Source organism: Malaya genurostris, chromosome 3 (assembly GCF_030247185.1).
Source record: "Malaya genurostris strain Urasoe2022 chromosome 3, Malgen_1.1, whole genome shotgun sequence".
NCBI classification, from domain to species: Eukaryota; Metazoa; Arthropoda; class Insecta; order Diptera; family Culicidae; genus Malaya; species Malaya genurostris.
Genome location: NC_080572.1, coordinates 293123720 through 293149454, shown reverse-complemented (window position 1 = coordinate 293149454; position 25735 = coordinate 293123720). Strand labels below are relative to the sequence as shown.

Genomic DNA, 25735 nt, shown 5'->3' with positions numbered 1-25735 from the left:
TTTCTACCGAAGTTCAGTTTAACCACCGTCATTTTATCTCTTGAAGTAATCCGAATTGTTTCAAGATAATGGATGAAAGGTAAACCAGTCATGATCACTGAAACATCAATTACAAAATAAATATAAATTATTTGTTCCCTCTATCAGTTTTCATTTTTAATATTTCGAAACATATCTTAATACATTTCAAACAGTCGAAATTATCGATTTCAATTGGCTGGTGATAATTGAAAACTCAAATAAGAACCGCCACCTTCTATTAATCATTAGGGTCGAAGAGAGTTTTGTGTTATCGAGTTAATGTTTATGTCTATTCATTTGCACTTGCTCACTACCCACAGTGAAGACAAGGACGACAATGAAACAGGTAAAAACTGAAACTGAGCAAGCAAAACTTCAAGTGACTAGGTACGGTTATTAAATTGACGATGAATTCTGGAAGCTTCGTCAACGGAAGTAAAATGAATGAGAAGGGATATGCTGACAGTCAATGGCCATTAATTTTATTTTCATCTAATAGAAGTTCTACCGCACTAGCTAAAACACGTAAATTTACATGTCTGCTTGAAAGGCGGGCTATGTTTGACACATATTTAAACCATTCTTGTAAAATTCAGTTATTTTGCGAATTACGTTTTTATAAACTGACTCATGTGTGGATTTGCGACATCTGTAAATTTCATAGTTTTTTGCTGTGTAGTTTTTAGTTTTTTTTTAAAAGTGTTCGATTGAGTTTTCGATTCAACTACACTCTATTTCGAACTAGCATTGATTTACATGTCGTGTAAATAACATTACTTTTTTACTGTACATAAACTGAAGCAGTGTTGTGTTCATTGTTTGAAAATTTTACTCTTTTTTGCATCGTGGGTTGGGTCTAAACGATGAAAAAAATCATATTTTTGTGAATTTTTTTTTCAGAATTATCATTCAACAAAATAAATTCAAATGTTTTGCATGATAAAAAGCATCATTCGCAAAACATTTTGTAATTTTTTGTAGAAAACTATCAAGAAACAATCCGGTGAGGAGGTATTTTTGAGGACACTTCTTAAAAATCATGATTTGCGGTGTCCACTTATCTCAGCGCAGACTAATCAGAAGTGAACAAATAAACGCAGCATAGTTAGAGAAGAAGTTTTTCTAGACCCCAACGTTTCTGTTTGATTTTTTTAATTTTTTTTTAATTTTTGGTGGTTGTTTACCGTGAAAACAACGATTTTTCACAAAAAAAATCCGCCTTTTTGTAGCTGAAAAATCTCCCCAAAGTAACAAACAACGAAAAGGAAAACGTTGGGGTCTGGTTTTTTATATGTAGAAAGTGTGTGCAAAATTTGAACAAAATTGGTGCAGTAGTTTCTGAATGACGATGGACACGGACTTTCAAAACTTGCTCTCGAGAAAAACGAGTTTGAAGTTTTTTGTCTATAAAATCTATGGAAACAAGCCCGTAGGGTCTAACATTTTCAAAAACTCATATTCTTTCTTTCATAATTTATTATAATGAAATATTTCAAGAATGTTTTGTCAAGTTTTGAAATCAATCGAAGTAGAAGGGTGCCGAGCTCTTACTTCTCTACAGTATGAGATAAGCAAAAGTAAAGGTACATAACTTTCCGATAGACTTGAAAATTTCACAGAATATTCTTGAAATGTTTTATTATAAGAAAATATAAAGAAAATAATAATTGATTTTTTAGAAGTTAACCTTATTTTGTGCTAAGGCACATAACCAATTTCACTATCTTTACGTTTCGTCTTAGACTCGTCAGTGCAGAGCAGTTCAAATTGAACTTAAGCAGTTCAATTTGAACCGCTAAGCAGACGTAAAGTTATTGCTATTTGCAACACACTTGTAATAAATGACCATCTGAATCGGCCAGTATTAACCGAAACTTGTTTTCGTTCGGCACGTCAGCAAAGACTTAGCACTTCGGTGCTTATAGCAATAACTTTACGTCTGCTTAGCGGTTCAAATTGAACTGTTTAAGTTCAATTTGAACTGCTCTGCACTGACGAGTCTAAGACGAAACGTAAAAATAGTGAATAAATGATTTTTCAAAAGTGTTAGACCCTACCCGCCCCTTAAGCCTAATCAGTCGCTTTGATCAGAACTTTTGGTTAGTTGGGTTCGGTTGTGTTTTGAAAGCGTTGTAAGTTTTCGTTCTCCAGCACACGCTATACGAAATCGAACAAAGCACGCTGTGTGCCTCGTTCGCAAAGGCGGTTGTGTTTTCTTATTCCGTACCAGCACGTACCGATGCGTACCGGTTTTGCATCGTAATTTTGTATGACAGTTTGAAAGTTTTATAATTTCGGATGTGGAAGCCGAATCTAGATGAAATTGCACAATATCTACTAAGTCGATGCTAGCTTTAATTTGAATCATGATTTGTGAAAATCAGTTGAATCAGTTGAAATTAGCTGGAACAGGAAGTCGGGTCAGGATACACTTCTTGGGGACTTTTTAAAGAATCAGGAAACCAATCTCAAATTTTGTTTTTCGGTATTCAAATTTCTCAAGTTCAGTCTGTCAAATTTCTTAAGTAAGTATTAACTGATGAACCAGTCAGTAACTTTTGACAGTTCATTGTTGAGATAAATTTTACGTTATTCATGAAGTAAAACGAACTTTTACTGAACTGTTTACTGACCGTTCAGCTGTTTGAAAGTCAGTAAAATTTTTACCGACAACAGTAAAATAAAAATCATAGTGTGTAGTGTGTGAAAATTCGGTTAAGAAATTTCTGGGAAAATTGAGTGCCCATTTTCTCAAAAATGTGATGCTTTGAATAAATATTTTGAGTCAATTCGTAAATCAGTGTTGAGAAATGCGCTATACATACTGTTTATACTGTATTGTCACTCGGTTCCTTCAGCGTGAAATGGGCTTATTGCTTATCTCAAAAGGGAAAAACTGCTGCTACGGCCGCCAGATGCAACTGCTGCCAATCTAAAATCTAGCTAATATTTATCATGCGATTATTAATTCCCGAACTACCGCAGTAAGAAGCAGTAAGAAAAAGAAGAAGACCAAGCGACCACGCGATTATTTACCAAAGTCTACTGACCCAACCGACAGTGCGTCAGTTCCCATCCATTATGCATTCGTTGTCTGGCCGTGCGAACTTTTTTTTTCACTCTCTCTCTCCCTTTATCCCATCAGTCACTGATAAGCGATTATGCAAATTTCGCCCATCCCCGGTACACCTTCTCAGTGCACCAGCGCCGTCGTCGTAAGCGCTGATAAGCGAATGCAATTTCGTTATGGTCGGATCGATTCGTTGTACATCTATTTGAGACCGTCTTAAATCTAGGGACTACTTACGGGGTACACTGCGCTGGTTCCAGATATTCCGGAGCGGCGGTGAACTGTGATGGTAGAAGTTGGGCCGAAGGAACGTTCCCGGCGGTAAGTGGGCTTGTGCTTGCTGTTGCAGATGTTGCTGGGTGGCGGCCGCTGCCGCTGCTGCCGCCGAGAGAGCCACCGACGAGTGAAGTGACGACGAACCGGACGTGGGTGATGAGGAGGACGCATTGATCGAGGGAAGTTCACCGCCACCACCTCCACCACCGGCACCCGGTAGTAACACATTGCTACCACCGACATTGGAACTGCCCGGATTACTACTGCTGCCGTTGTTGTTGTTGTTGTTGCTGCTACCGTTGTTGTTACCGCTGTTGTTGTTGGCTTGAAGTGGAATTCCGAGGCGGGCCTTCAGTTCATCGCTACAGGCTGGCTGACCACCACTGCTTGAGCTGTCCACATCGGAGACACCACTGTCCGCTGGGCTTGGAGGTAGTGAGCCTGAATGGTGGCACGATGGCATAAAGGAAACGGGAGAGAAAAAAAAGCCAAATTAAATTCTTTTACAGCTTATGATTTAATGCAGCGCAAAACATTTGTACAACAGAAAAGGAGAAATCTAAAAACTCTAATAAGGGTTATTTTGCTCCGGACGCGCCAGCATGTGTACTCCTAAATCCGTCAATCATTTTTCCGTACGTCACAATGTGCAACACAACAGAATATCCGCGCCCCGGATTTTCACCGGTACTTCTTGAACGCGCAACCTCAGCAGGGATTGTCGTTACGTCATTACCTAATGACCTTCGTTTGGCATTCGAGATCGAATCGGAAACTTGCACCGAACTGCAACGGCAGAAATGCACAGCATGAGAAGAAGGTCTTGGATTATCTTGGATCCCTTGAATCAGCGCTCCTGGCGGAAAGTTTCCGTATTAGCTGGAACTGGTAACAATGGCAATTATAAATCCGCCGTACATTGTTCGACGTCTTGAGCTTGACAATGAGCGCCATGGGAGTGCTTTGACCCGAACCAGACCAGAAGGAACAGAAGGAGAAAAAAAACATCGAAAACGATGCAAAAATAAAGGATTTCAATTGTTCACACATTTTTGCTGCTCCCGATACCGATCACCGGGACAGATTCCCGTCGGCCGAAGGACACCGAAAATGGGTACAGGTGATATCAAAGTTTTATATCAAAAAATTGCACGTAGCATTCAGGGGCCCTTGCGTCTTCGACGTCGTCGTCGAAAGCAGGGCATGGAAATAACAATTGCAAGCCAGAGAAGGGATCAAAACCAGCGCTCTCACAAGGATCAGAGGCCGGATGGGATTGGAATTAGGATATTTTCCTTGCATTCCGTTTTTGTGTGTATTTTTTTGATATACAAAGAAGCTGAGACTACTTGATTCAATTCAATTTTTTTTCCGAAAAAAATGTGAGGGCAGATGATTGATTTCATTCAGTAGCGAATCGAAGCAGTCTGCGATAATATTTGCTTTGACCCTTCCACGGCTGGGTTAGAGGAGAGCAGGTTTTGTAAAAGGGAAGGAAGCAAGAATAAAGCCCCTGTTAATTGTTGTTGCCAGGAAGGTATGCGAAATTAGTTCAGCGGAGGATGGGATGAGGAGGAAGCGGTTTTTGTGCTTGGTAATGCCATGTGGGAGAAAGGTATGTTTTTCAAAAACCAAAACATCAAAATTCGATCTTTTCTGCGACATGACTTGACATTTTTCTTTGTGTTTGTCTCGGGTTCGAGGTTCCCACAGAACGAACCCTTCACTCGAGGTGGTCATAGAACACGAAAATTGCAACTTATCATTAATTATGATTGGGACATTTTGGTAGCCCTCATCGATTCGGAAGCGGTTTTATGTCGGTGTATTTGGTGGGAAAGGGTGTTTGTTTTTTTTTTGGTTGGTTTTCGGTACATACTTGTCAGCTTGAGAAAGCGTTGTGAGTTTTTGAACTTCTCCATCGACTGCAGATGGAGGATGTTCTCCAGGAAACCGTCATCGTCCACGCCGGTACCGGTGCCGGAGGTTGCTAGCGGGAACGTCGTGGAGCAAAGCTTTTCTGTTTCGTGGTTATTTTTCGATAATTTGGACCGCACGCACAGTTGATTCGCGTATTTTTTTTGTTGGTGGGTTTGAACGTCAATGCGGGAAAAGATGAAACAAAGCAGAAAACATGCAGTTGCGTTATTTGTAAACAGTCGATAGGAGCAAGTTTTTTTTTGTTATCGTGATTGGGTGATTTTAGAGTGCTTTCTTGAATAGAAACAACGAAAATAAACAATTCGATTTGATTCCAATAATATGGGAAAAACAAGTTTATCAGTATACACAATCAGATTTGAAAACTAGGAAAATAAGATAGTAAAAACAAAATTTGTGAAAAAGTGTCCCCTAAAAGTCTTTAATCCGAAGAACTGCTCTGGCATTAAGCGAACTTTCCGACAAATGAGCAGTAGGTAAAAACTGGAATTAATAAACGACTGATTAGAACGTTTCGGAATAAGAGAAAAAAGAAGGCAAGAAAACCTCAGAACTGACTTCATAAATAGGAGCACAGTATTTTTAACGTACTACACATGAAATTAGTCCAAAGAGCTGATGCGCTATTGCGAAAAGATCCTTTGTTCAAGAGATGCTTAAAGATTAAAGATAATGCTTCGAACCGATAGAATCAGAGTCTTCTGATGTATTTAAAGTTTCGAATACAATACCCAAGTTTTTATTTGCTTTGTTCTCATTTTACCGTGATTCGATCAGATACGGTAGTCAGTTTTTGGGGTGTCGAGTGAATTTCAGGAATGAAGTTTGGGGTTTTCAAATCGATTCCAGAAATATCCAGAATTGTTTATAAGCAAAGATTTTTTTCATCCAGAAACATAATGTTCTTTAGTCAATTCCTCGTTTTCCGTCGAATCTTCTACTGTTTAAAATCCGTACATATTCAAATTGTTCAAAGTTTCGATCAATTGGGAAAAATAAATAAAAATTTTGCACTGACATGACAAGAAGCTGTTGAGTAAACGAGAATGATCACAAGAGCCTTTCAAAAAAAAAAAAAAAAACGGCGCTGTAGGTGAGGTGTAGCTAAAAAGTTGCATGTGATCTAGACTTTCATACAACATATCAAACTCGAGCAGGAGCTGGAGGAGATTTAAGGCTCAGGAGTCTTCAAATCGTGACGGGATACAAAATACGGTCGCAATAAGTCGTGCTCAGAAATTGTACCAGAAATTAATGAAACTACACTGCTGTCTAATAGATAACGAGACATATGTGAAGGCGGACTGTAATCAGGTTCTTCTGGTAGGATTTGGCAGAATGCCACTACACGAAGGACGTACTAGAATGGTATAAGATAAATGAACTCGTGCCAAAAGTTCTGAATATGATCACAAATCGAAACCGAAGGATACAAATAAAAATATCGAGACATAGTTTCCCCGGTAAAAATATGAAACATTTTTATCATTCGTTCTACCAAAATGCTACGTGGTCTGTGTTATATTGTTCTATGATAGTTAGAAATGTCTGAGGATCTCGAAAAAATTGCCATGAATGAAAGTAATGCTCCTGAAAACCTCCGGATACAGAAAATGTCGAAGTTCGCCAAGATAAACTTAATTTAGCAAACGATTTGTACTTGCGAAAAGCAGAGTACACCTTCCGTTATCGTTAGCACCATAAATGGATGAGGAGATTTGGATGTTTTTTTTTCAAAAGTGGCTCCTTCCACTCTTGAAAACTCATGACCGTCCGACGTTTTTCTGACTGGATTTGACATCATGCCACTACACGAAGAACGTGCTAGAGTGGTGTAATGTCGAATGATGTCGATTTCGTACCGAAAGATCTGAATATGATAACCAAATCGAAACCGAAGGATACAAAAAATATCGAGAGACAATATTTTTTTTAAACAAACAATTTCCCCGATGAAAATATGAAAAACTCTTATCATTCGTTCTACCAGAATGTTACCCGATCTGAGTTATTTTAATCTGTAATAGTTAGAAAAGTGTGAGGATCTGGATAAAGTTTCCAGGGACAAGTGTAATATTCCCGAAAACCTCCGGATTCAGAAAATGTCGAAGTTCTCCAAGAAGAACTTAATTTGTGGAAGACGATTTGTACTTCAGGGAAGCGGAGTACACCTTTCGTTATCGTTAGCACCATAAATAGATTAGGAGATTTGGAAGAGTGTCTCCAAAAGCGGTTTCTTTCTCTCCTGAAAGCTCATGACCGCCCGACGATCTTCTGGCGCGATTTGGCATCGTGCCACTACACGAAGGACGATTTTATCGTTTTAGTGTCGAAAGATTTCAATATGATCATAAATCGAAACCGAAGGATCCAAAAAAAATTACCGAGAGACAATACACTTTTATCATTCGTTCCACCAGAATGCTACGCGGTCTGTGTTATATTGTTCTATAATAGTTAGAAAATTCTGAGGATCTGAAAAAAATTGTCACAATGTTCCCGAGAACCTCAATATACAGAAGATGTCGAAGTTCGTCAAGAAAAACTTTATTAGTGGCAGACGATTCGTACTTGCGAAAAGCGGAGTATACCTTTCGTTACCGTTAGCACCATAAATGAATTAGGGGATTTGGAAGGGTACCTCCAAAAGTGGCAACCTCCTCTCCTGAAAGCTCATTACCTTCCGACGATCGTCTGCCGCGATTTGGCATCGTGCCACTACACGAAGGACGATTTCTTCGATTTTGTGCAGCAAAATCTGAATATGATCACAAATCTAATCCGAAGGATACAGATTTATTATCCAGAGACAATATTTTTATAAAACAAGCAATTTCCCCGGAAACAAATATGAAGCAATTTTTGAAAATCCTACTCCCATCATGTGTTTTACCAGAATGCTACGCGGTCTGTGTTATATTGTTCTATAATAGTTAGAAAAATCTGAGAATCTGGATAAAATTTGGTAAGAAAGACGTTGAAAACAAATTTTTGTGTCATTGTTGATTCATCAATTATTTCGATAGAGATCGAAAGTGCTTTAGACAAAACTGCCTTTTTATACAGCTACGAGAATCGTAACTATCGGATAGCACAAATAATTTTCAGTTCAGTGTTTTCTGCAATTATTGGGAAGCAAAATTTAAAAGTAAGTTACGCTAAAGGAACTCAATACGAAGTCAAATTGCATCACTTTCAGAAGGCTGCTAATTTTTACCCAATGGGTATTTTCAACTATTTCAATGATTTGGGCTGAAACCAGTTCAATGTGTAAGTGACAGCAGTAGTTTTGCAATCGTTTTAAAGATGGAGTCGGAAAAACAGCTGCAGCGTAAAATAATTTTGTGCATGCTGCTTGAAAATCCGTATTTCTCTAATCTTGTCATCGGCAGAAAGCTGGGAGTTGCACGATCTACCGTATTTCGTGTTTTAAATCGGTACAACGAATGTTTAACTGTTGACGGTAATTTGAGTATAACTTTCGTGCAAGACGTGAAAAAACGTACAAAGAATTTGCTTTATGTGCAGGTACATTGTTCTGTATCAAAATTATTTTGCCTTGTCTTTTGGCTCATTCTAGTCGTTCAAATTGATCATTTGTTGTCTGTATCGATTAGATTTAACAGTTTCACAACAACAGGGTTTAGAAGCACATGTCACATCACAACTCTCTGATCCCATCAAACACTTGATTGCCTTCTTGCCGAATCGATCTGGTTTTGCAGTCGATGTTGATGGTTATCCCGGATGAACCATGTTTTTTCCGCTTAAAATCTTAGAAATAAATCAATTTTCCATCATCAATAACGAATCGATGCAAAACTGTTATTCCTTCGTGTCTTTGAAACAACATTTCACAAGGGTTTTTTTTCGCATTTCACCATCTACCTTTCATTCATTTCATGTGGCACTCGTTTTCCACACTTTTGGACTTTCCCCATAGCTACTAAAACGGTCAGAAATTGTTGGTTGAGCAACATGGCTGCCATTCGTTCTGGACAAGTAGTATCATTTTCATCCAATATTGCTTGCAATTCGATGTTTTCAAACTTTTTCGATGGTCTTGCACGTTTTTCATTGCTCGCATCAAAATCATTATCTATGAACCATGTAAAAAAATTGTTCCCGCAATTAATCATTTTCTGGTACAAAATTCGACATTTTTATCAACTTAAAAAAATTGCTGTTTGCCAGCTATTTCTTTACGACACGAAAAATTTGTCTGGCTTTTTTTACTATGAAAAAAAAATTGAACAAGGATTTTGCTTGAAATTTTGTGTTTCAATTGAAATTGTGATTGAAAAGATCTTGGCATCTCTTATGGATGGACGCGTCGATGCCAAGCTCGTACCGAAAGATCTGATTTTTTTGCATGATTGCGATTGGATTTTAGGCCAAACACGAAACGAAAGTGCTCAGCTTAGCCAGCGTATTCGCCAGATTCGGCCCCCTGTGACTTTTTTTTCCCATTTTCCAAAATTAAAATATCTACTCCGGGGAACGCATCATGACTCGATCGATTACAACAAGAAATTCGCTGATGGAACTGAAGGCCGTCCCAGGCGAGACTTATGGCAAGTGTATGTTACGACTGGTATGCTTTCAACAAAAGAACTCCTTCGATGTCCCCTCAATTCGCATCCTAACACATGGATCAATAAGTCCCGAGACTAAAGCAGAGATGGCGCTAGTAGTAAACCAGTAACCACGTTTTTCTAGAGTACTAACCTTTGCGATTTGTCGGTGGTTCGCCGAGTTTAAACGTGGTCGTACCGACACAAATGACGCGGAACGCTCGGATAGACCTGTGGAAGCCATTACACCGGAAAATGTGAGTGAAGTGACAAAAATTATAATGAAAGATCGTAAAGTGAAGCTCCGTGAGATTGCTGAGATGACACAGATATCATATGGAAGTGTATTTACTATCCTTCATGAAAAATTGAGCATGAAAAAGGTTTTTCCAAGTGGGTGCCGTGATTGCTATCGATGGAACAAAAACAGCAACGAGTCGATGATTCAGAAGGGCTCTTTGCTGATTTAAAAAAAAATGCTCCAGGGAAAAATATTTGGCTCAAATGAGGAGGTCATCGCTGAAACTGAAGCTTATTTTGTAGCGAAAGATAAATTTTTTTATAAACATGGTATTGAAAAATTGGAAATACATTGGAATCATTGTATCACCCTAAAAGGTGATTATGTTGATGAATAAAAAAAAAATTTGCAAAAAAAATGTTGTTTCCATTGTTAGTCTCGGGACTTATTGATCCATGTGTTAGGAGATAAAAATTGCTTTGCCCAATTCATACAAGGAATTACCATTTCTACAAATGGAATACTGATGGAATGTTCATCTTATATCAAAAAGTTCCTAGAACATTATATTACATTTTTCTATCAGTTGAGTTTTATTACTTAAACTGAATAATATAAAACCTTCGATTTACGATTCCAAAAAAAAGCGTGAGAAATTGTGACTTCAGCTTTCCAAAAAAAATGTAAATCGTTGCTGACGAAGGACTATGGAGTGGAACAGTAGAGTACCTATTCTATATCAAACTACATTCCTGAGCATTCCGGAACCGGAAGTCGGATCTGGACGAAATTCAAGAATTCGGTACAAGACCACAGGACCTTTCATTACAACCTAAGTTTGTGAAAATCGGGCAAATCAACGCTGAGCAAAATGAGTGAGATCTATTTGAGAAAATATGACCACTATTTCTTGTGCCCCTGGAATCGGAAACTCGCAATCAGGATAGCCAAAATCAGTTTTTAACCGTCTACTGATAATGACTATCGAATGGAGTAGTTTTGAGGCGTATTTTGTAACCGTCTGAGTGATGGTATAAAATTTTTGAAATTTTTGAAATTAAACTTGAATAAATACTCTCTACCAGCCAGAAATAAGACAACTTTAAGCACTTGCGCTAGAGATGGTAAAACTTAGTAGGCTTTGAACAAACAAAAATTTTACTCGAACATCTAAACGTGAACTGATTGACGTTTAACAATGGCATGCTGCGATTTCGATATACGATACACTGAAAAAAAATTCTTTAATTTATAGGTGACTCAAATCCGCATATGATTCAAAAGAACGTAATTCGTAAAATGACCAAATTTTACAAGATTTTTTTAAATAAGTGTTAAACATATCCCTACTTTCATGCAGGTGTGTAAACATACATGTTTTGTCACTTAAAAATATAACAGAATCCGGTAAATATGTGCTAGATCAGCTGTAAAAATGAGTAGTTTTTGACGCTCAAATATGTCGGCTTAATTTACACGATTTTTTTTCTAGGTGTGTAGCATTGTTTGGAAATTTCTACTATTAAATAAGAAAATCAGTTGAATACATCTGCCCTTAAAAAAGTAAATATACAAAATTTGATACAAGTGTTCTAGAATCAAATGTCAACCGTCCTTCGTTTCAGCTTTGTCTTGAGGGTAAAGATTTCTATTCGGTTCGGTTTTTGCCATTGTGTTAAGACATTTGCTTCGGAGTACCGTAGAACGGCCCCGACATTCTTTCCTTTCATACCGGAGGCAAACCCGGAAAGCGAAGCATCGATGGTTCGTTTTTCGATTCATGCTCATCGGGAAGAAAAGGACGACAGTGTGCTCCCCCGACAACCGGAAGGTCAGCCGGCTTATGAATAAAAGATTTTCTCATTTCCTTTGGGCTCGGCAAAATTCTTCTGCCGACGTTGGAATCCAACCGACGACATCAAGGACGAGAAGCGGACGTTGTAAGCGAACTGGAAAATATAATGATTTTCCCCTTACCGGCCCCGTTTCGTTGATCGGTGGGCATCCCGGAAGGAAGGCACCTTTTGCGGGATGTGACGGCGATGACCATCGGGCATTTGTCACAGCGAATGGCAAAAGTAGAGTACCTTCATAGGGAAATAGGCGAAAACCTGTTTGATTGTGTGTTTATGTAAAACAGGATACTCGCGTCCTGCCTATCGCATATTTTTTTTTGTTGCTCTGCTGTCGACGTAGCGATTTCTGGTTTTTCTAATGCGTACAACTAGCTGCCAGCATGCGGTATGCTCTTCAAATATTTACATTCTCATTCAGAAGAAAAAGAAGAAGAAGAAGGGAGAATCCTTTTCCTCTTGCATCAATCGGCTTCGGATGAAAGGAGATTCCCTTTCGGCTGTTCAGGTAAGGATTAGCCCAACAATAGACTCGCAACCACACACTTTTGCACCTTGTTCAAAGCTGAAGCTGATTTGGAATGCAGGGATTTTGCTTTTTCGAAATTTCGACAATTGAAGTAGATATGCAGTCAAATTTTGGGTTCGTCGATGCATCCATCTGCCGAATGCCACCTTGCTTACAAACATCGTTTACGGATTTGCTGCCGAAGCGTGACCCGAAATTTTCGAGTGATCCGAAGCGAACAAAAAGTTATTCAATAATTAACCCTTATATTGTGAAACACTCTCTTTCATTGATGTCGATCGATCCGTTCGCCTCGTTGCTTCCTCCGACGGCAACAGTCGTGTTAAGTCGAGAGGGTGTCCCCGGTGATCCTTGTCATTGAACACAAGCAGCGCGGAGATAGCAAACGTTTGAATGGAAAGGATTAAAGTTAAGCCTTCTCTTTCGCTTTCCACTTCGTCTCTGCGATGCGAACGACGAGCTGAGTGAGAATGGATCAATGTTCGCCAATCAGACACGTGTTACATCGCATTGAACAGCACTGTATTGAGTCATCAGCAGTAGCTTCGGCTTCGGGATCGGTTCAGGGTCAGAGGATCAACAATTGGACTGTTTATCCATTCTCCGGTTACAGAGTTTTCTCCCTATTCTTTCGCCGAGAAAAAGAAAGGGATCTGCAACTGTTTGACAAATAATTCCGATCGGCCATCTGGTTTTTTTTTTTCTGTTTACCATCCGAGAGCAGCTTGTCCGCGTGAATGGGCAAAACCAATTTTGGCAATCGATTTTCCCGATCCGACATGTGGGTGGATGTGGATGATGCGGTCATGTCATATTTGGATAATATTGAATGACATGCAGTATGTAATGGGTTGCACAAAAACTGCGACGAATGCAAGCTGCCGACCGCCAGCTGCCCATCTCGGAACAGATCGGAACAGCAGATGCGTTTTGCATGAACGGGTTGTTATTGATTAAATAGTGTGCAAGCCTAGCTTGGCAAACGCTGAATATTGTTCAATGCGTGTTGTTTTGGGGAAAAAAAAAGCAAACGCACTGCTCTCTCGCTGTTGTAATTCATCATTTCGGTCCAGCCCAACGGAAATGGACATCCTCTTTTTCACGCTTGTCTCAATTAAACTCAAGCAAGTCAAGCTCATCAAATAGCCGAGCGTTTGACCGTAGAGAGCTTGCAGGCAGGCAGCCAGGCAGTTCCCGGGGATTCCACACGTAGTCGTTGCCAACCACGGCCAAACTGGTTTCCATCGGTGCAATGACAGATGAATCAATTACGGCTCGCATATCCCTAAGATTTGCGACCGAGTGTTCCCATTCGAATCATCATTAAAACTGACCATCAACTGCCAACGAGCAGCCAGCAACTTTGTATGAAAGCAGCTACTGCTTGCCAACCCCCCACCCCTCCCCTATCAAAAGTCCGATGCAAATCAAGCGAAAAGCAATAAATTACGGTGACATTTCTTCCTGTTCCCTGCGCTTTGGACTGAAGATTCTCTTCTATTCCACAAGGAAAGATAATACCCTCGCGAACGTCTTTTTTTCCGCGCGCGCGGTGTCCTTTTTCTAATCCTTTTCCATGTGCCACGCCAAGGCAGGGAATCGGAACGAAGCAGCGGCGGTACCGCGAAGCAGGACGTTAAATAAATAAATCACATAAACGATGTCCCTCTTCCCGGTTCGCCGGAGTGATTCCGGGAGATTTTCGTGAGAAATGGAAATAGATAAATTTATTGACCATTTTTCTGAAGGGAGAAGATGATGGTCAGCACCGATTCGACCGTTAAAAGCTGGAACCTGCCTGGATCTATTATCTAAGCTCTAGGATTTCACTTCCTTCTCCTTGGCCTCCGGATGAGTGTAGAATTCCAGCTCTCTTCCTGATTCCTGGCATGTGGTGAGCTTTTTTTTTCTTGTGTTGTTGTTATCGAAAAGAATGCAAATTCGCACGGTGAAAAGATTTCCCGTCCCCAACTTTCCTGGTTTTTTGGTATTTCAATCGGGCGCGCAATAAACCGAGGAAAACAACGAAAACCAGTCCATCAAATCGAGCGATTAGATACGCTTCTCAACTATTTTTGATGTCACCTTTGTTGTTCGTGACCATCAGAGGGATCGACTGTTGTTGATTTTTTTTTTCGTTTTTTTTTCAAGGGTTGAATTTGATTGAAATTGCGGGAAAAGATTTGCCGTGGTTGAGCAGTGCCGCGAAAGGTAAACACCGTCCACAGTTTATTCCTGTGTCAGTTCGATCCCTGCTTGATTTCTGTCATGAATTCAACTTTATTTGTGTTTGAACTCGTTAAAATTTCTGCTAACAATCATTGCAATCAATCATTGGGTTTGAATAACGATAATTAAGTTGAAAAAAAAAACAGTCGTCTAATCGATGAGGACTTCCGTAATTTGCCGTTTTGTTTTAAGATGAAAAAGTAAGGCAACCGCCTACTGAGGATATAGAAAAAAGTGCCATGAGCTCATTGTAGTTGATTGGAACGAAAAATTCTAACATTGGAAACCACTATCAAGTAGGCTCTGTTTTTTTGCCGTGAATACGACTTACTTTACTATGGGGCGCCTTTTTCAACATTAGCCCTATGGAAGAATGGGAAGAACTTTATCGTAAATATCACGACTGTTATTAACGGCAGCAACCTAATTCTTTCACCATTTCATCAAAAATATGATCAGGAATTTAGGATTATATTTTCAACAGTGTGAGATGATCACAAACAACTCAAAAATTAAGTTTTCTCAAACTTTGAAAACAATTCGGACAACTCTTTACGTTTGTTTGGCTTTTTTGCGCAAGGACGACGGATTTGAGGTAGTCAGGCACATATCTTCAATTAAACGCGTTTAAAAGGGAAACCGTGGTCGAGAATCGACCGTTTTTCCTCAAACACTCAGATCGCAGCTCTCATTCACTTTTCGGTAGTCGTGACAGGAAGTCGTCTTCAATTTTCAGAATATAGTTCCAGAATACAGGTTTAGATTTTAAAGCCTGCATGCTGGAACTGGACACTGGAACTAGATTCCGGAACTGAGTTCAGTTTCGAAATTGTAATTCTAGAACTAAATTGCAACTGAATCCTGAGTCTGCTCTAAGTTCTGAATTTAGTTCTTGAACTCAGATTCAGTTCTTAATTCTAGAATTCTTACAATCGTTTTTTTTCAATCATTAATATATTTTACCTCTCTCTACTATATACGGCCCTTTTTATATCATTGATCAATCCAGCAAATTGATGTTTTCTTTACTGTGGAAGATTATAATCGATTGTAAACGCTATACCTTCACTCTCGGACAACTGGTCAGCCTGGAAATACATGACGGAAATCAGCGTTATCCGGAATCGGAATAAAAACTCAACTTTAAGGCACGTTTTTGTAACAAAACAAAAATTTTTTCTGGCCTCTAAACCAGTATTTAGCTCTGGCTATGCATGCAAAAATTTCGCTAATGTAAGAAAAACTGTCTTTTAATCAATCTTTGGATATAGGAAACGTTTATCTGCTCTAAAAACAAAAAAGTATTGTTGCTATCGTTTTATGAAGTAGGCAACTAAAAGAAAAAAATGGCTTGGCTTTGCCAATCGAAGCTGTATTGGCAAATTCAAGTTCGCCTCACGGGTAAGAGTACTCAGATATTCTACCAATGAGCGTATTCTTACGTATTTCATTCGGGAATTTGGTTGTATTTGATTTTCTAAGATGCTCAAAATGTCAAATAGCTTATCACTCACAATTTTAAGTTGGTTTTTAGAAAATATTCCGGACGATTTAATTTCACCATCATCGGTGATCGAACTACTGTACTGTAATTCTATGTTTCATTTTTTAAAAAGTATCTGTCTAATTTGATCAATATATGGTTAAGGGAGGAATAAGGGATAATTTGAATCAAAAAACATTTTTTTTGTATTTTTTACGGAGAAACAACCTAAACAAATTTATTGAATTTTTTCACATTTTTACATGTAAAGAGTATTTAGTTAAATTTCCGCATATTAATATTGAAAAATAAGGCAGTAACAGCGCATTCCCCAAAACCTCTTTTGAGAACCACGTTGCGAGGTGAACACAATAACTCAGCGTAGAATTATTTAAAGTTTACTTAAAGTACGAAATTTTTATCCCCCCTCCGTCGATCTCAAGTTATTATTTTGATTTTCAACAGTACGAGGCACATTTAAGCAAAAAACGTTATCTTACGCTAAACTTTGAGGTGAAAAATTAGCATAATATGAAAATGGAAAAATTTCAAAATCGTAGTAAACGTACGCCATTTAGAATACCGGGAAAAAAATTCTTTCACTTTTCTTTTTCGATAGAGAGAATCTCTCCGTATTGAGACATAGTTTTGCGAATATAAGAATCGGTAACGCTTGAGGGAAGATCATGCACACGCACTTCTATAGCACTATCATCCATATATACTGGAATGTTGTACCTAATGTTCTCGTGCTCCACATAGTGCACATTGTTGTTGTCTTTTGCGAATTGAATTGCATCCAACTCTTTATAAAACAGGATGTAAACAACATTATTCGTCTTATTGTATTGAAGTAAATACACACGTTTAATGTCAATATGCATTTGTTCCTTAAGCAAACCTTCAAGTTCTCGTATCGAAGGTCGAATTTTGCACTGCCTGAAGCCAACAACAATTGTATTCTTTCGTGTCGGCGGTAGCTTTTGTTCGTTTGGTTCACTCATTTCGAGATAGAACGGTTCACTACACAATACTGTACTTGGTTTCTTCCGTCCCGAACGTAAGCGGTTTTGTTTTATCGACTGACTTGGATGAGATGTAAAACCGAACTGAAATCGTAGGGTAGGTTCCAAGTTTGAAAAGAATCGTTTCAGTAGATTTTGCAGGATCGTGATCGTGAGCAAAAAAATATGTTTGGTTACTTACACTGAATTTTGACACAATACTTTTGAAATGTTAAACTACAAGAAAATGTAAAGATTATCCGAAACTGAAATGAAATCTACGTTACTATCGCAGTAGCACTGAATGATTTCGCGGCTGTAGTGGCAACTCGCTAAATCTAGCCAAATCTTCACGAGACTTTTATGGGCTTTAACGAAAGGTAGTTTTGAGGCATTCATCCTAGTACCGTTTCGAGTCCATCGTCTTATTCGCCACGAACAGTTTGGTTTTTGCTCCGCAGCTGCATATCCCTTGCCAAATCATCAGTTTTTTGGCAAATTTGTCCAAAAATGTAAACTTTGCCGTCGCCTTGCCGAATTTTTAGTCAGGAAGTTTAATTTTGATTTTATTATCTGATAGCGTTTGCTATGGCGGTTTTCAACACTTTCTGGTTCAGCTTGCCGTCATATGTCTTACTTTGAACACATACACGGTTGATTCGGCAATTTTAAACGTTTAATTGAATTGAACTTCAATGTATTAGAAAATTCCAACCAATGGATAGGCTCTCAAAAAAAAATTTATTTGGCAGGTGATATGACTGAACAGCTACATGCTTTTTACAGTTACAGTATAACTACGAAATTACTACTGATTAGTAAATTAGTAAGCAGAAAAAAAGACCCCAGTGTAAGCCATTTTCACATCTAAACAGATGTTCTTGTATCTATGTTAATCTACTTATTTTACTGATCAGAAGACAAAGTTTCCTGTTTAAAAATCTCAATGGTTAAAATTGGGATTAAATAAAACTCAAATAATAAAACTAATAATCATTACAATAATAAACGGTTGGTAAGCTATACTATGGTTGTTTCATTAAAACAAGGTAAAGTCTTAACTTTCTGTTTTAACGGGGTTTGCAGAGGATTCTTGATGGACAACATCATTTTACGACTTAACTTTCATCAGTACCCCACAAGAAAATATACAGAAAAAAGACTGATGAATGAAATAGCAGAAGTGCTCTCTTGCGAAACGATGCCCCGGGGTGATCCCGTGAATTTCACTACGTGGCGAACGTACAACGTTGAACATGTGCGGAGGTTCTGCTAAATAGGGTTGTATCCTGTGGTGCGATTTTCATTCGGAGTAGTTCAATTGATGAAACGATTTTCCCATACAGGAAATACTACGGGGTTCGAGTTTCAACCCTGTACTATTTTTCGGTAAATGTTTATTCCAGTTTTTTTTTATTCATAAATTCTTTTTCGTTTGTTTGTTGCTAAACTATGTTCAATGCGACTCATATGTTTTTTTACATTTCGTCTTAGACTCATCAGTGCATTGCAGTTCATACGCACACCTTGGCAGTTCAATTTGAACCACTAAGCAGACGTAAAGTTTCTGCTGATGTGTCGAATGAAATCGGATTTTCGACGGATTTCGAAACGGTTATGTATCCTAAGCACAAAATTAGGCTAACCACTGAATGACTAATGTATGATAACAGACTAAATAAACAAATCATTATTTGTACGACTGTTGCAAACTAATCTAGTGACTCTCAGATTCCGTCTAGCTTGAGGATAGAAATGTCGGGCTTACGCTTACGAAACCATCAAATCAATGGTACATATAATGGTAATCCATTGTTCAAAATATTTTATGGATTAAGATACATGTGTTTTTAAATAAATAGCCAAGCCCTACGAAACGAGAAGAAAACTCACTATCTGAAATTAGTAGGTACCTCCATTAACTGCCGACTAGAGAAGACTATTTTTCGTTGGCACCCTGGAAAACAGACATCAAATCAATTGTAACACCCCAATTTAGAGGGTTTTGAGTAGCCAACGTCCCATATAATAGCTAATAGATCTTAAAAAAGATTTGGGTCATGTTTCTACGGGATCCGAAAGCATCTACCAGATAAAGCATGCCAAATATTGAACTTGGAATATTTTAGAAAGTTCCAACCAGTGGATAGGCTTTTAAAAATATCTTATTTGGTAGGCGATATGACTGAACAGCTCTATGTTTTATAACTACAAAAGTAGTAACTATCGACCAGTGAATAAGTAAACTGACGAGTCATGAAGCCAGTTTAGTAGAGTGAGTGTTAATGGCGTTGATAAATGTTAATTAATAACAAGTCTAGTATCTCATTATTTTTAGTGAATATTCTAAAGGGGAATTGTGTGTTCGAGTTCCGTTTCTGGTTTAACATTTTTGTAAGTTTTTCATTTCTGCAACTTCAAATCTGTTTTCCGTAGGGTACTGACAATCTGAAATTAGTAAGGACCTTCGTTAACTGCAATGACTTTTTATAAAAATATATCAGATTTTCAAATTGCAATATTCAACAGATATTACTTATAAAGTAAAAACGTTTGCATATTCGTATTCACTTTAGTCGTATTAATATTTCCACTGGGTCAGTTTCGACAAGAATTTTAGCTATTTATCGTTTAAATTTTAAAGTTTTTTATAGATTTTTAGAATTTTTACTATTTGTTTAGTGTAGTTTTGTGTTAAACTTTTCGCAATCGTTGGGAAGCGATAAAAGTTGAGAATCTTAAAGTCTTAATAAAAATAATAAACGAATCGTTATTTGTATGACTGTCGAACTGCGATTCGACTGGCCCCAATAAATCTTTAGCTCGAACAGTGTTTATTTTTGTTGAGAACAAGCCTGTAGCTGATCCAAAAACAAATTTCATGACAATCTATCCACTAGTGTTTGAATACCAGCTGATCGTGTCAGACGAGCGAGCTCTAGTTTTGCCGTACGGATTGGTCCACCATCCCCCGTATTCTCCAGACCTGGCCTACAGCTATTATTATCTATTTCCAAACCTGAAAGGGTTTCTCCAGGCGTTTATAAATCTTTTTCTTTCAAAGGGCATCAAAATTTTGAATGGCCAATTCAATTTAATAGATTATTCATAAAGTAAAAATGTGTGAATATTCGTACAGACTTCAGTCGTATTTGTAGTGTTACTGAATTTGTTTAAACTAGAATTTACACCATTTTTCATGTTTAATTTATACTGACTTCATATTCAGAATAGATTCGAAATAATTCAAAGACAAGTAATTATTACCACATTTCTCATCATTTCTGATTTGGAAATCGTAGGAGGCCACGTGTTTCAATCGTCGAGTTGGTATCTGTCAAATAAATCGCGAAATGCTTCATTTCATTCACTAGCTGAGCACCAAAGAGCAGGTACTCTTCACACAAAGTTCACAGCAAGAACTCCTGATGGCCGAGATTTGGCCGAACAGCAGAACTCTCACCGGGTTGAACTTCCCGTCCGTGAGGACAACGGACGGACGATACGCTCTGTCAAAGCCTGCTATTTTTATTTCCTCGTATAAAAATAAATACATTCCTTTACCGGCTTCCCCTCTCTCCTACCGTGGAAGTCCACGAATGAGGCACAATGAAGGGAAGGGAAGATCCTGCTTGACCGCTCATTATCTTGTTTCGCCGTGCGGCCGTATCAGTTGAAATCATTACGTAAGCCGGCAAACGGCATAGTTCTTTGTCAATTTCAATGGGAAAGATGCTAATGCGTACACATCATCGTCGTGGATTTTCGTTCGCTAATGCTTTCAGCGGTTGGGTGCCGCTGGCTGGACAGAGGTAAAACCGCATACCGGTGCGGTGCTGCAGGAGCCTGCAGGGAAGGTTTGCGCGGGGAGATTTATAATTACAACTCGTCGCATGTAATAATTCCGCATGATAATCAACCATCGGAGGGAATCGAGGGAACGCGGAGTCGCGGATCGCAATGCTCGTCATCTTGATTTGAAGGGAAGTAGCAGTAGAAAAGTGGGATAAGAAAGTTTGAGCTTGTTTTTATTTTTATTGTCCTGAACTGAATCAGAACTCGCGAGCCGTTCCATTGTGGTGAGCAGTCTTGCGTGAAACTTGACGGATGAACGAGAGGTCCTTCGGTGTTTTGTCTTTTTGTCGAGAAGAAGACGGCGTAGAAGAATGGAATGGGGGAAAAAAAGGTGTTGCACATCAGGGTCAATAGAACTAGGAACTAGGACGTGAAACCGCGAGCTGGATGGAGATGAGCTCCAGGGCTTGGCCGAAAATAGGACGGCAACTTAATTATTCATAATCCGAGAATTCGCTATAAATACATTGAACGGGGTATAAAAATGGGATCTGTCGGGGAAATCCGAAACGACGAATGAGGTTGAAGTGCACGGGTTGAATGATTTGGTGGTGAAACGGACCTACGGGTCACGTTTTTGGTTACCACTAACCTGTGCTGGATGTGCTGTAGCCCCGGCTGTGGTAGGGTGCCTGAGGTATGTGCGTGCCACTCAGCAGTCCGTGCAGGAGAGGCCGGTGCTGTTGGGACGATTGGCTGAGGCTACTGGCGAGCAGACTGCCGGACGATTGCTGGTGATGGCTCCCGCTGCTTCCGTTACTGCTGCTGTGATGATGAAGATGATGGTGGAGGTGGGCTTGCGATGATAGCCGCTGCTGGGGCGGCGGACTCGGCGTCTGAGGTGGTAGCGGTAGCTCGGTGTCCACTGTGAATAGATCAGAGAAAAAAGAAGCAAAAGAAGATTCTATCAGTTACCGGTCTAGACATCAACCAATTCTGTTTAATAGACTTCTAATGTCACGACACAATGTCTTGTGTAGGGGAAGCTGGGGTAAAGAATCTAATACCAGAAACGCATTTTCAGTTTCAAACGAGTTTGAATGTTCGTACGGAATGTTGCAGTTTGATCGAAGTAACCATTGATGTGTGTTTGTAACAGGTCAAACAAAAGGTGGTCATATTTTTCCTATATATATAGACAGCAAAGTAGGCGATGACACGCCCCTTTGATTTATCCGAACATTTCCACATAGAGCTAGATCGAAAATTGAACAGGGGTGGGAAAATCTGTTCATCCACGCTTATGTTGCTGCTGCTACTGGCTTATTCGTTTCGACATTCCCATTGCGTCATTATCGTTATCATCAAATTTTATCATCACCCGACTGCATCCGTCAAAACGACGTTGGTGCGACACAGCACCAGATAGACATTGGCAGATGGTCGCCGGAACGGCAAGGAAATCTTTTCGCTCCCCAGGACAGCAAAGCGGAAGCACCGATGGTGTTTGGGGGAAGACGCCCGTTCCCGTTCGCTCATTTTATTTGCCATCACATTATTTAGTAATAAAAGCGAACAAGTTCGTGACTTTTTGAGAGCTTTTTTTTCTGCTGGCTCACGCGATCTGGCATTTTACCCTGGGGTGGTGGTGGTGGCTGGTCTAGTTTCCTTTCATCGGGTTGGAACACGCGGGAAAGGTCCTGTGTCTGTGTGTCGCGCAATCGTTGTCGAGGATGATGACGATGACGATGACGATAGCCGCAACCAATCCGCAGCGCAAACCGGTGAAGCTTGTAATAAAGGAAAATATGAAGCGAAAGTAAAACGCTTTCAAGGGAAAGGAAATGACCTCCGTTCTTTTCTAAATTCGCTGATGAATGGACGAATGTGTGACGGGCTGTGAGCTGTTGTTGGCCACAAGGATGGCGGGCGAGGAGTTTTTTTTTCTTTTTGGTTGAATAAAATCGGTTTGCAATTAGCGAGATAATTGGGGATCGTTCTACCTAGTTGCCATGACAACGGGACAGGTTATTTTGTCTGGCAGTCCTGCTCCTGAATGTTCACGGTTTTCTCATCGGAAGGCTGCTTTGTTCAAATAACTGGTTCGCAAATGTTTTTCACTTCAATTGAGCTACTTTAGTGAAATGTAATAAATTCAACGCAAGTTCTCCAACTGTTCGAACCGAGCGCAGAAGAATTTTCCGCATGGCCAACGGTAGAAAGTTGTGGTTCGGGGGGAGTTAGGTTGGAATTAACCTGGTCACAGTCTCGAGCACCCTGTGACAAATTTTAATTGCCATTCCGATTCGGTCGATAATCCTGTTTATGTTGTTATGTTTTTTTTTCGCTGGTCGGTCAGAGCCATCCCGTGTTTAATCACGAGAACCTTTTCCTCTGCTGCTTTCACTAGTGCGGTCATGAATATGGAAATTTGCTCCCGCGATCGGAACGACGTCTTTATCGTACCGAAGCTCATGGTTTCACACACACACACACACAGGCACACATACAAGCGCAAAGCGGAAAAAATGGCGCAGCATAAATAAAACAGTGAAGGGGGTGAGCTTCGCCAGGTCGCTGGCCTGGGCTGAATAGGTTCTCAATTCTCGTATCGGCGCTGACATCGTAAACCGAGAGGCGTTCAATAGCTGCCCAAAAGATGAAATTGATGGCGATCGGAATTATGTCTTCCGATGCCGACACCGGGGAAGACAACTTCTACCCATAAGAATGTCAGGAGCCCGGAGGCTAGACATCATCGGTCTGTTGTTGTTGTTGTTTGTCTGCCCGTTAGGAGTTAGAAGCGGAAAATCGATAGGTTTTCCATTTCCTTTTCCGCTTGCCACCGCCCAAAACGAGTGCTGTCTCGCCAATCGACTGGAATCCTTTTTGATGTGTAGCAAAAAACGGACACAAAAAAAAGCACGGCCTTCTCGGAAAAGGAAAAAAACTGATGGTTCAAGGTTATGCGGCGTATGAAAATGACCGAGCAGACGAAGCCGAGACGGAAATTGTTTGCTGATTTATAAGATGTTTGACATGATTATGGAAGTTGATAGTTGATGGGGGTTGGTTTGGGTTAGGACCAGGTTCAACACGGGGGATCTGATTGGTTCGAAAACACATTGAAAACACTAGTCTTTTGACCATGATTGAAACAACTTTTTGCCGCAGTGTGTGAACGTCACACGTTATTAGCAAAGCAAGCGTGGCACTTCTTTAAGGTAAGAGCAAGAGAGCCGTGGGTAGAGATATGCCTCCAGCAGAAAGTAGGCGAGCAGCAGACTGTTTGACTTTTCGACTGTGGAGCTCAGACTCAGAGGGGTTTGATTTCTTGTCGGTGGAAATAATCGGTAAAATTATTGTCGCGATTCAGATAGGGAAATAGTTAAATAATCGTTATCGTTTAAAATGGTTCATGGGGCTGTCGTTTAGATTCGAAACGTGTCCGAAAAAAACATTTTGTTTAGCTCCAATTAGTCAACTGTAGTATCCAAACAGAATAAACCTAGCGTCTTTGAACTCAACGGAGCGTTATGAAATTTAATTCTAATTCGAGATTTTGTTCGAAAAAAAATATAAACATAAACGAATTCATATAATTTAAACATATCAATCTGTGTATCACAAATTTTCAATGATTTTCACAGATTTTGAAAAGTACACCACTGTAAGTGAGCACAAACTAACACAAATTTCCCAAATTCGAAATACTGCCTGCGGAAGTTTATTTATCTATTTATTTGACACAAAAACGGTTCCGTCCACAATGTTCATGTGAAATTTGAGCATGGATTGTTCAATGAAAAAAAACTGGCATCCCTGGCTATGATAGCTGATTTTTGTAGGTTACCAGCAAACTGTCACATGGGTACTGTCCGTCGACAAATGGCCACGTAAGAAGGAATCAGCTTGTTTAACCCCTTAGGCATGACATTCACATCATTATAGATTCCTGAAAAACAGTGGCGTCTCGTGACAAAATTTACGGGTTGTGCAGTTATTATGCGGTATGACATCAGATGTAGAAGTTCGTAGTAAATGAAAACTGGAGATTTTGCTTTTATAAAACTTTTTTCATATCATCGATAAAATAGAAGATAGATAGAGGCGCTCTGCACGTCGAGTAACTCTGTCAATAACTTCATCAATAAAACCGCTTCGACGTTGCAACTAAGATAGCAATTAATTTTCAAGTGCCATAAGCATAAGCCACTGAAGCTTTTCATGAAGGTGCGCATACAGGTTCTCACAGAGCCAAACATAACAGAGCGAACCACCGTGCCACCCGACATGCTTTCATCGAATAGATAGATAATATAAACAAATAATTGAATGATGATGGGGATGCAGCTAATTCCTTTAATTTGAACGGTTGTGCAGTTCACAAGGTGCACATGAGGACGAGTCGCCACTGCTGAGAAAAAAAAAAACTCAGAGCATTCCTGTCACCGTAAACAATTTCTCACATGCAATTTTGAATATAAAGTTCGATGCTTACTTATGATGGCCATATTCTTCGCAATATGAGATCGGGTATCTAATGGTTTCGTGTTCGGTACTGCGCACATTATTTTGTTACAGTTGAACTTTCAGCTACTGATTTAGCTGTATGTACATTAATCAATCCGTTTTGTTTAATTGAATTTCTTGCACTTTTTTGCTCTGATGTTCATTTACCATTTTATCTTATTTACTGTAAGTCAAAAATCCCCACAC

The 25735-nt window shown here is 39.4% G+C and overlaps 1 protein-coding gene across 5 annotated transcripts in view; it reads right to left on the bottom strand.

Annotated features, from left to right (window-relative positions):
• The window catches only part of LOC131434845 (ecdysone-induced protein 74EF), an 854531-nt gene that overhangs the window by 43009 nt on the left and 785787 nt on the right, over positions 1-25735 (bottom strand). For all 5 annotated transcript variants that reach the window (XM_058602044.1, XM_058602047.1, XM_058602045.1 and 2 more), the window contains 3 exons: positions 21669-21941; positions 5247-5387; positions 3329-3808 (listed from right to left, as the gene is read on the bottom strand). In XM_058602044.1, coding sequence (XP_058458027.1) covers positions 3329-3808; positions 5247-5387; positions 21669-21941 — 894 coding nt within the window. The remainder of the gene's footprint in view (positions 1-3328; positions 3809-5246; positions 5388-21668; positions 21942-25735) is intronic.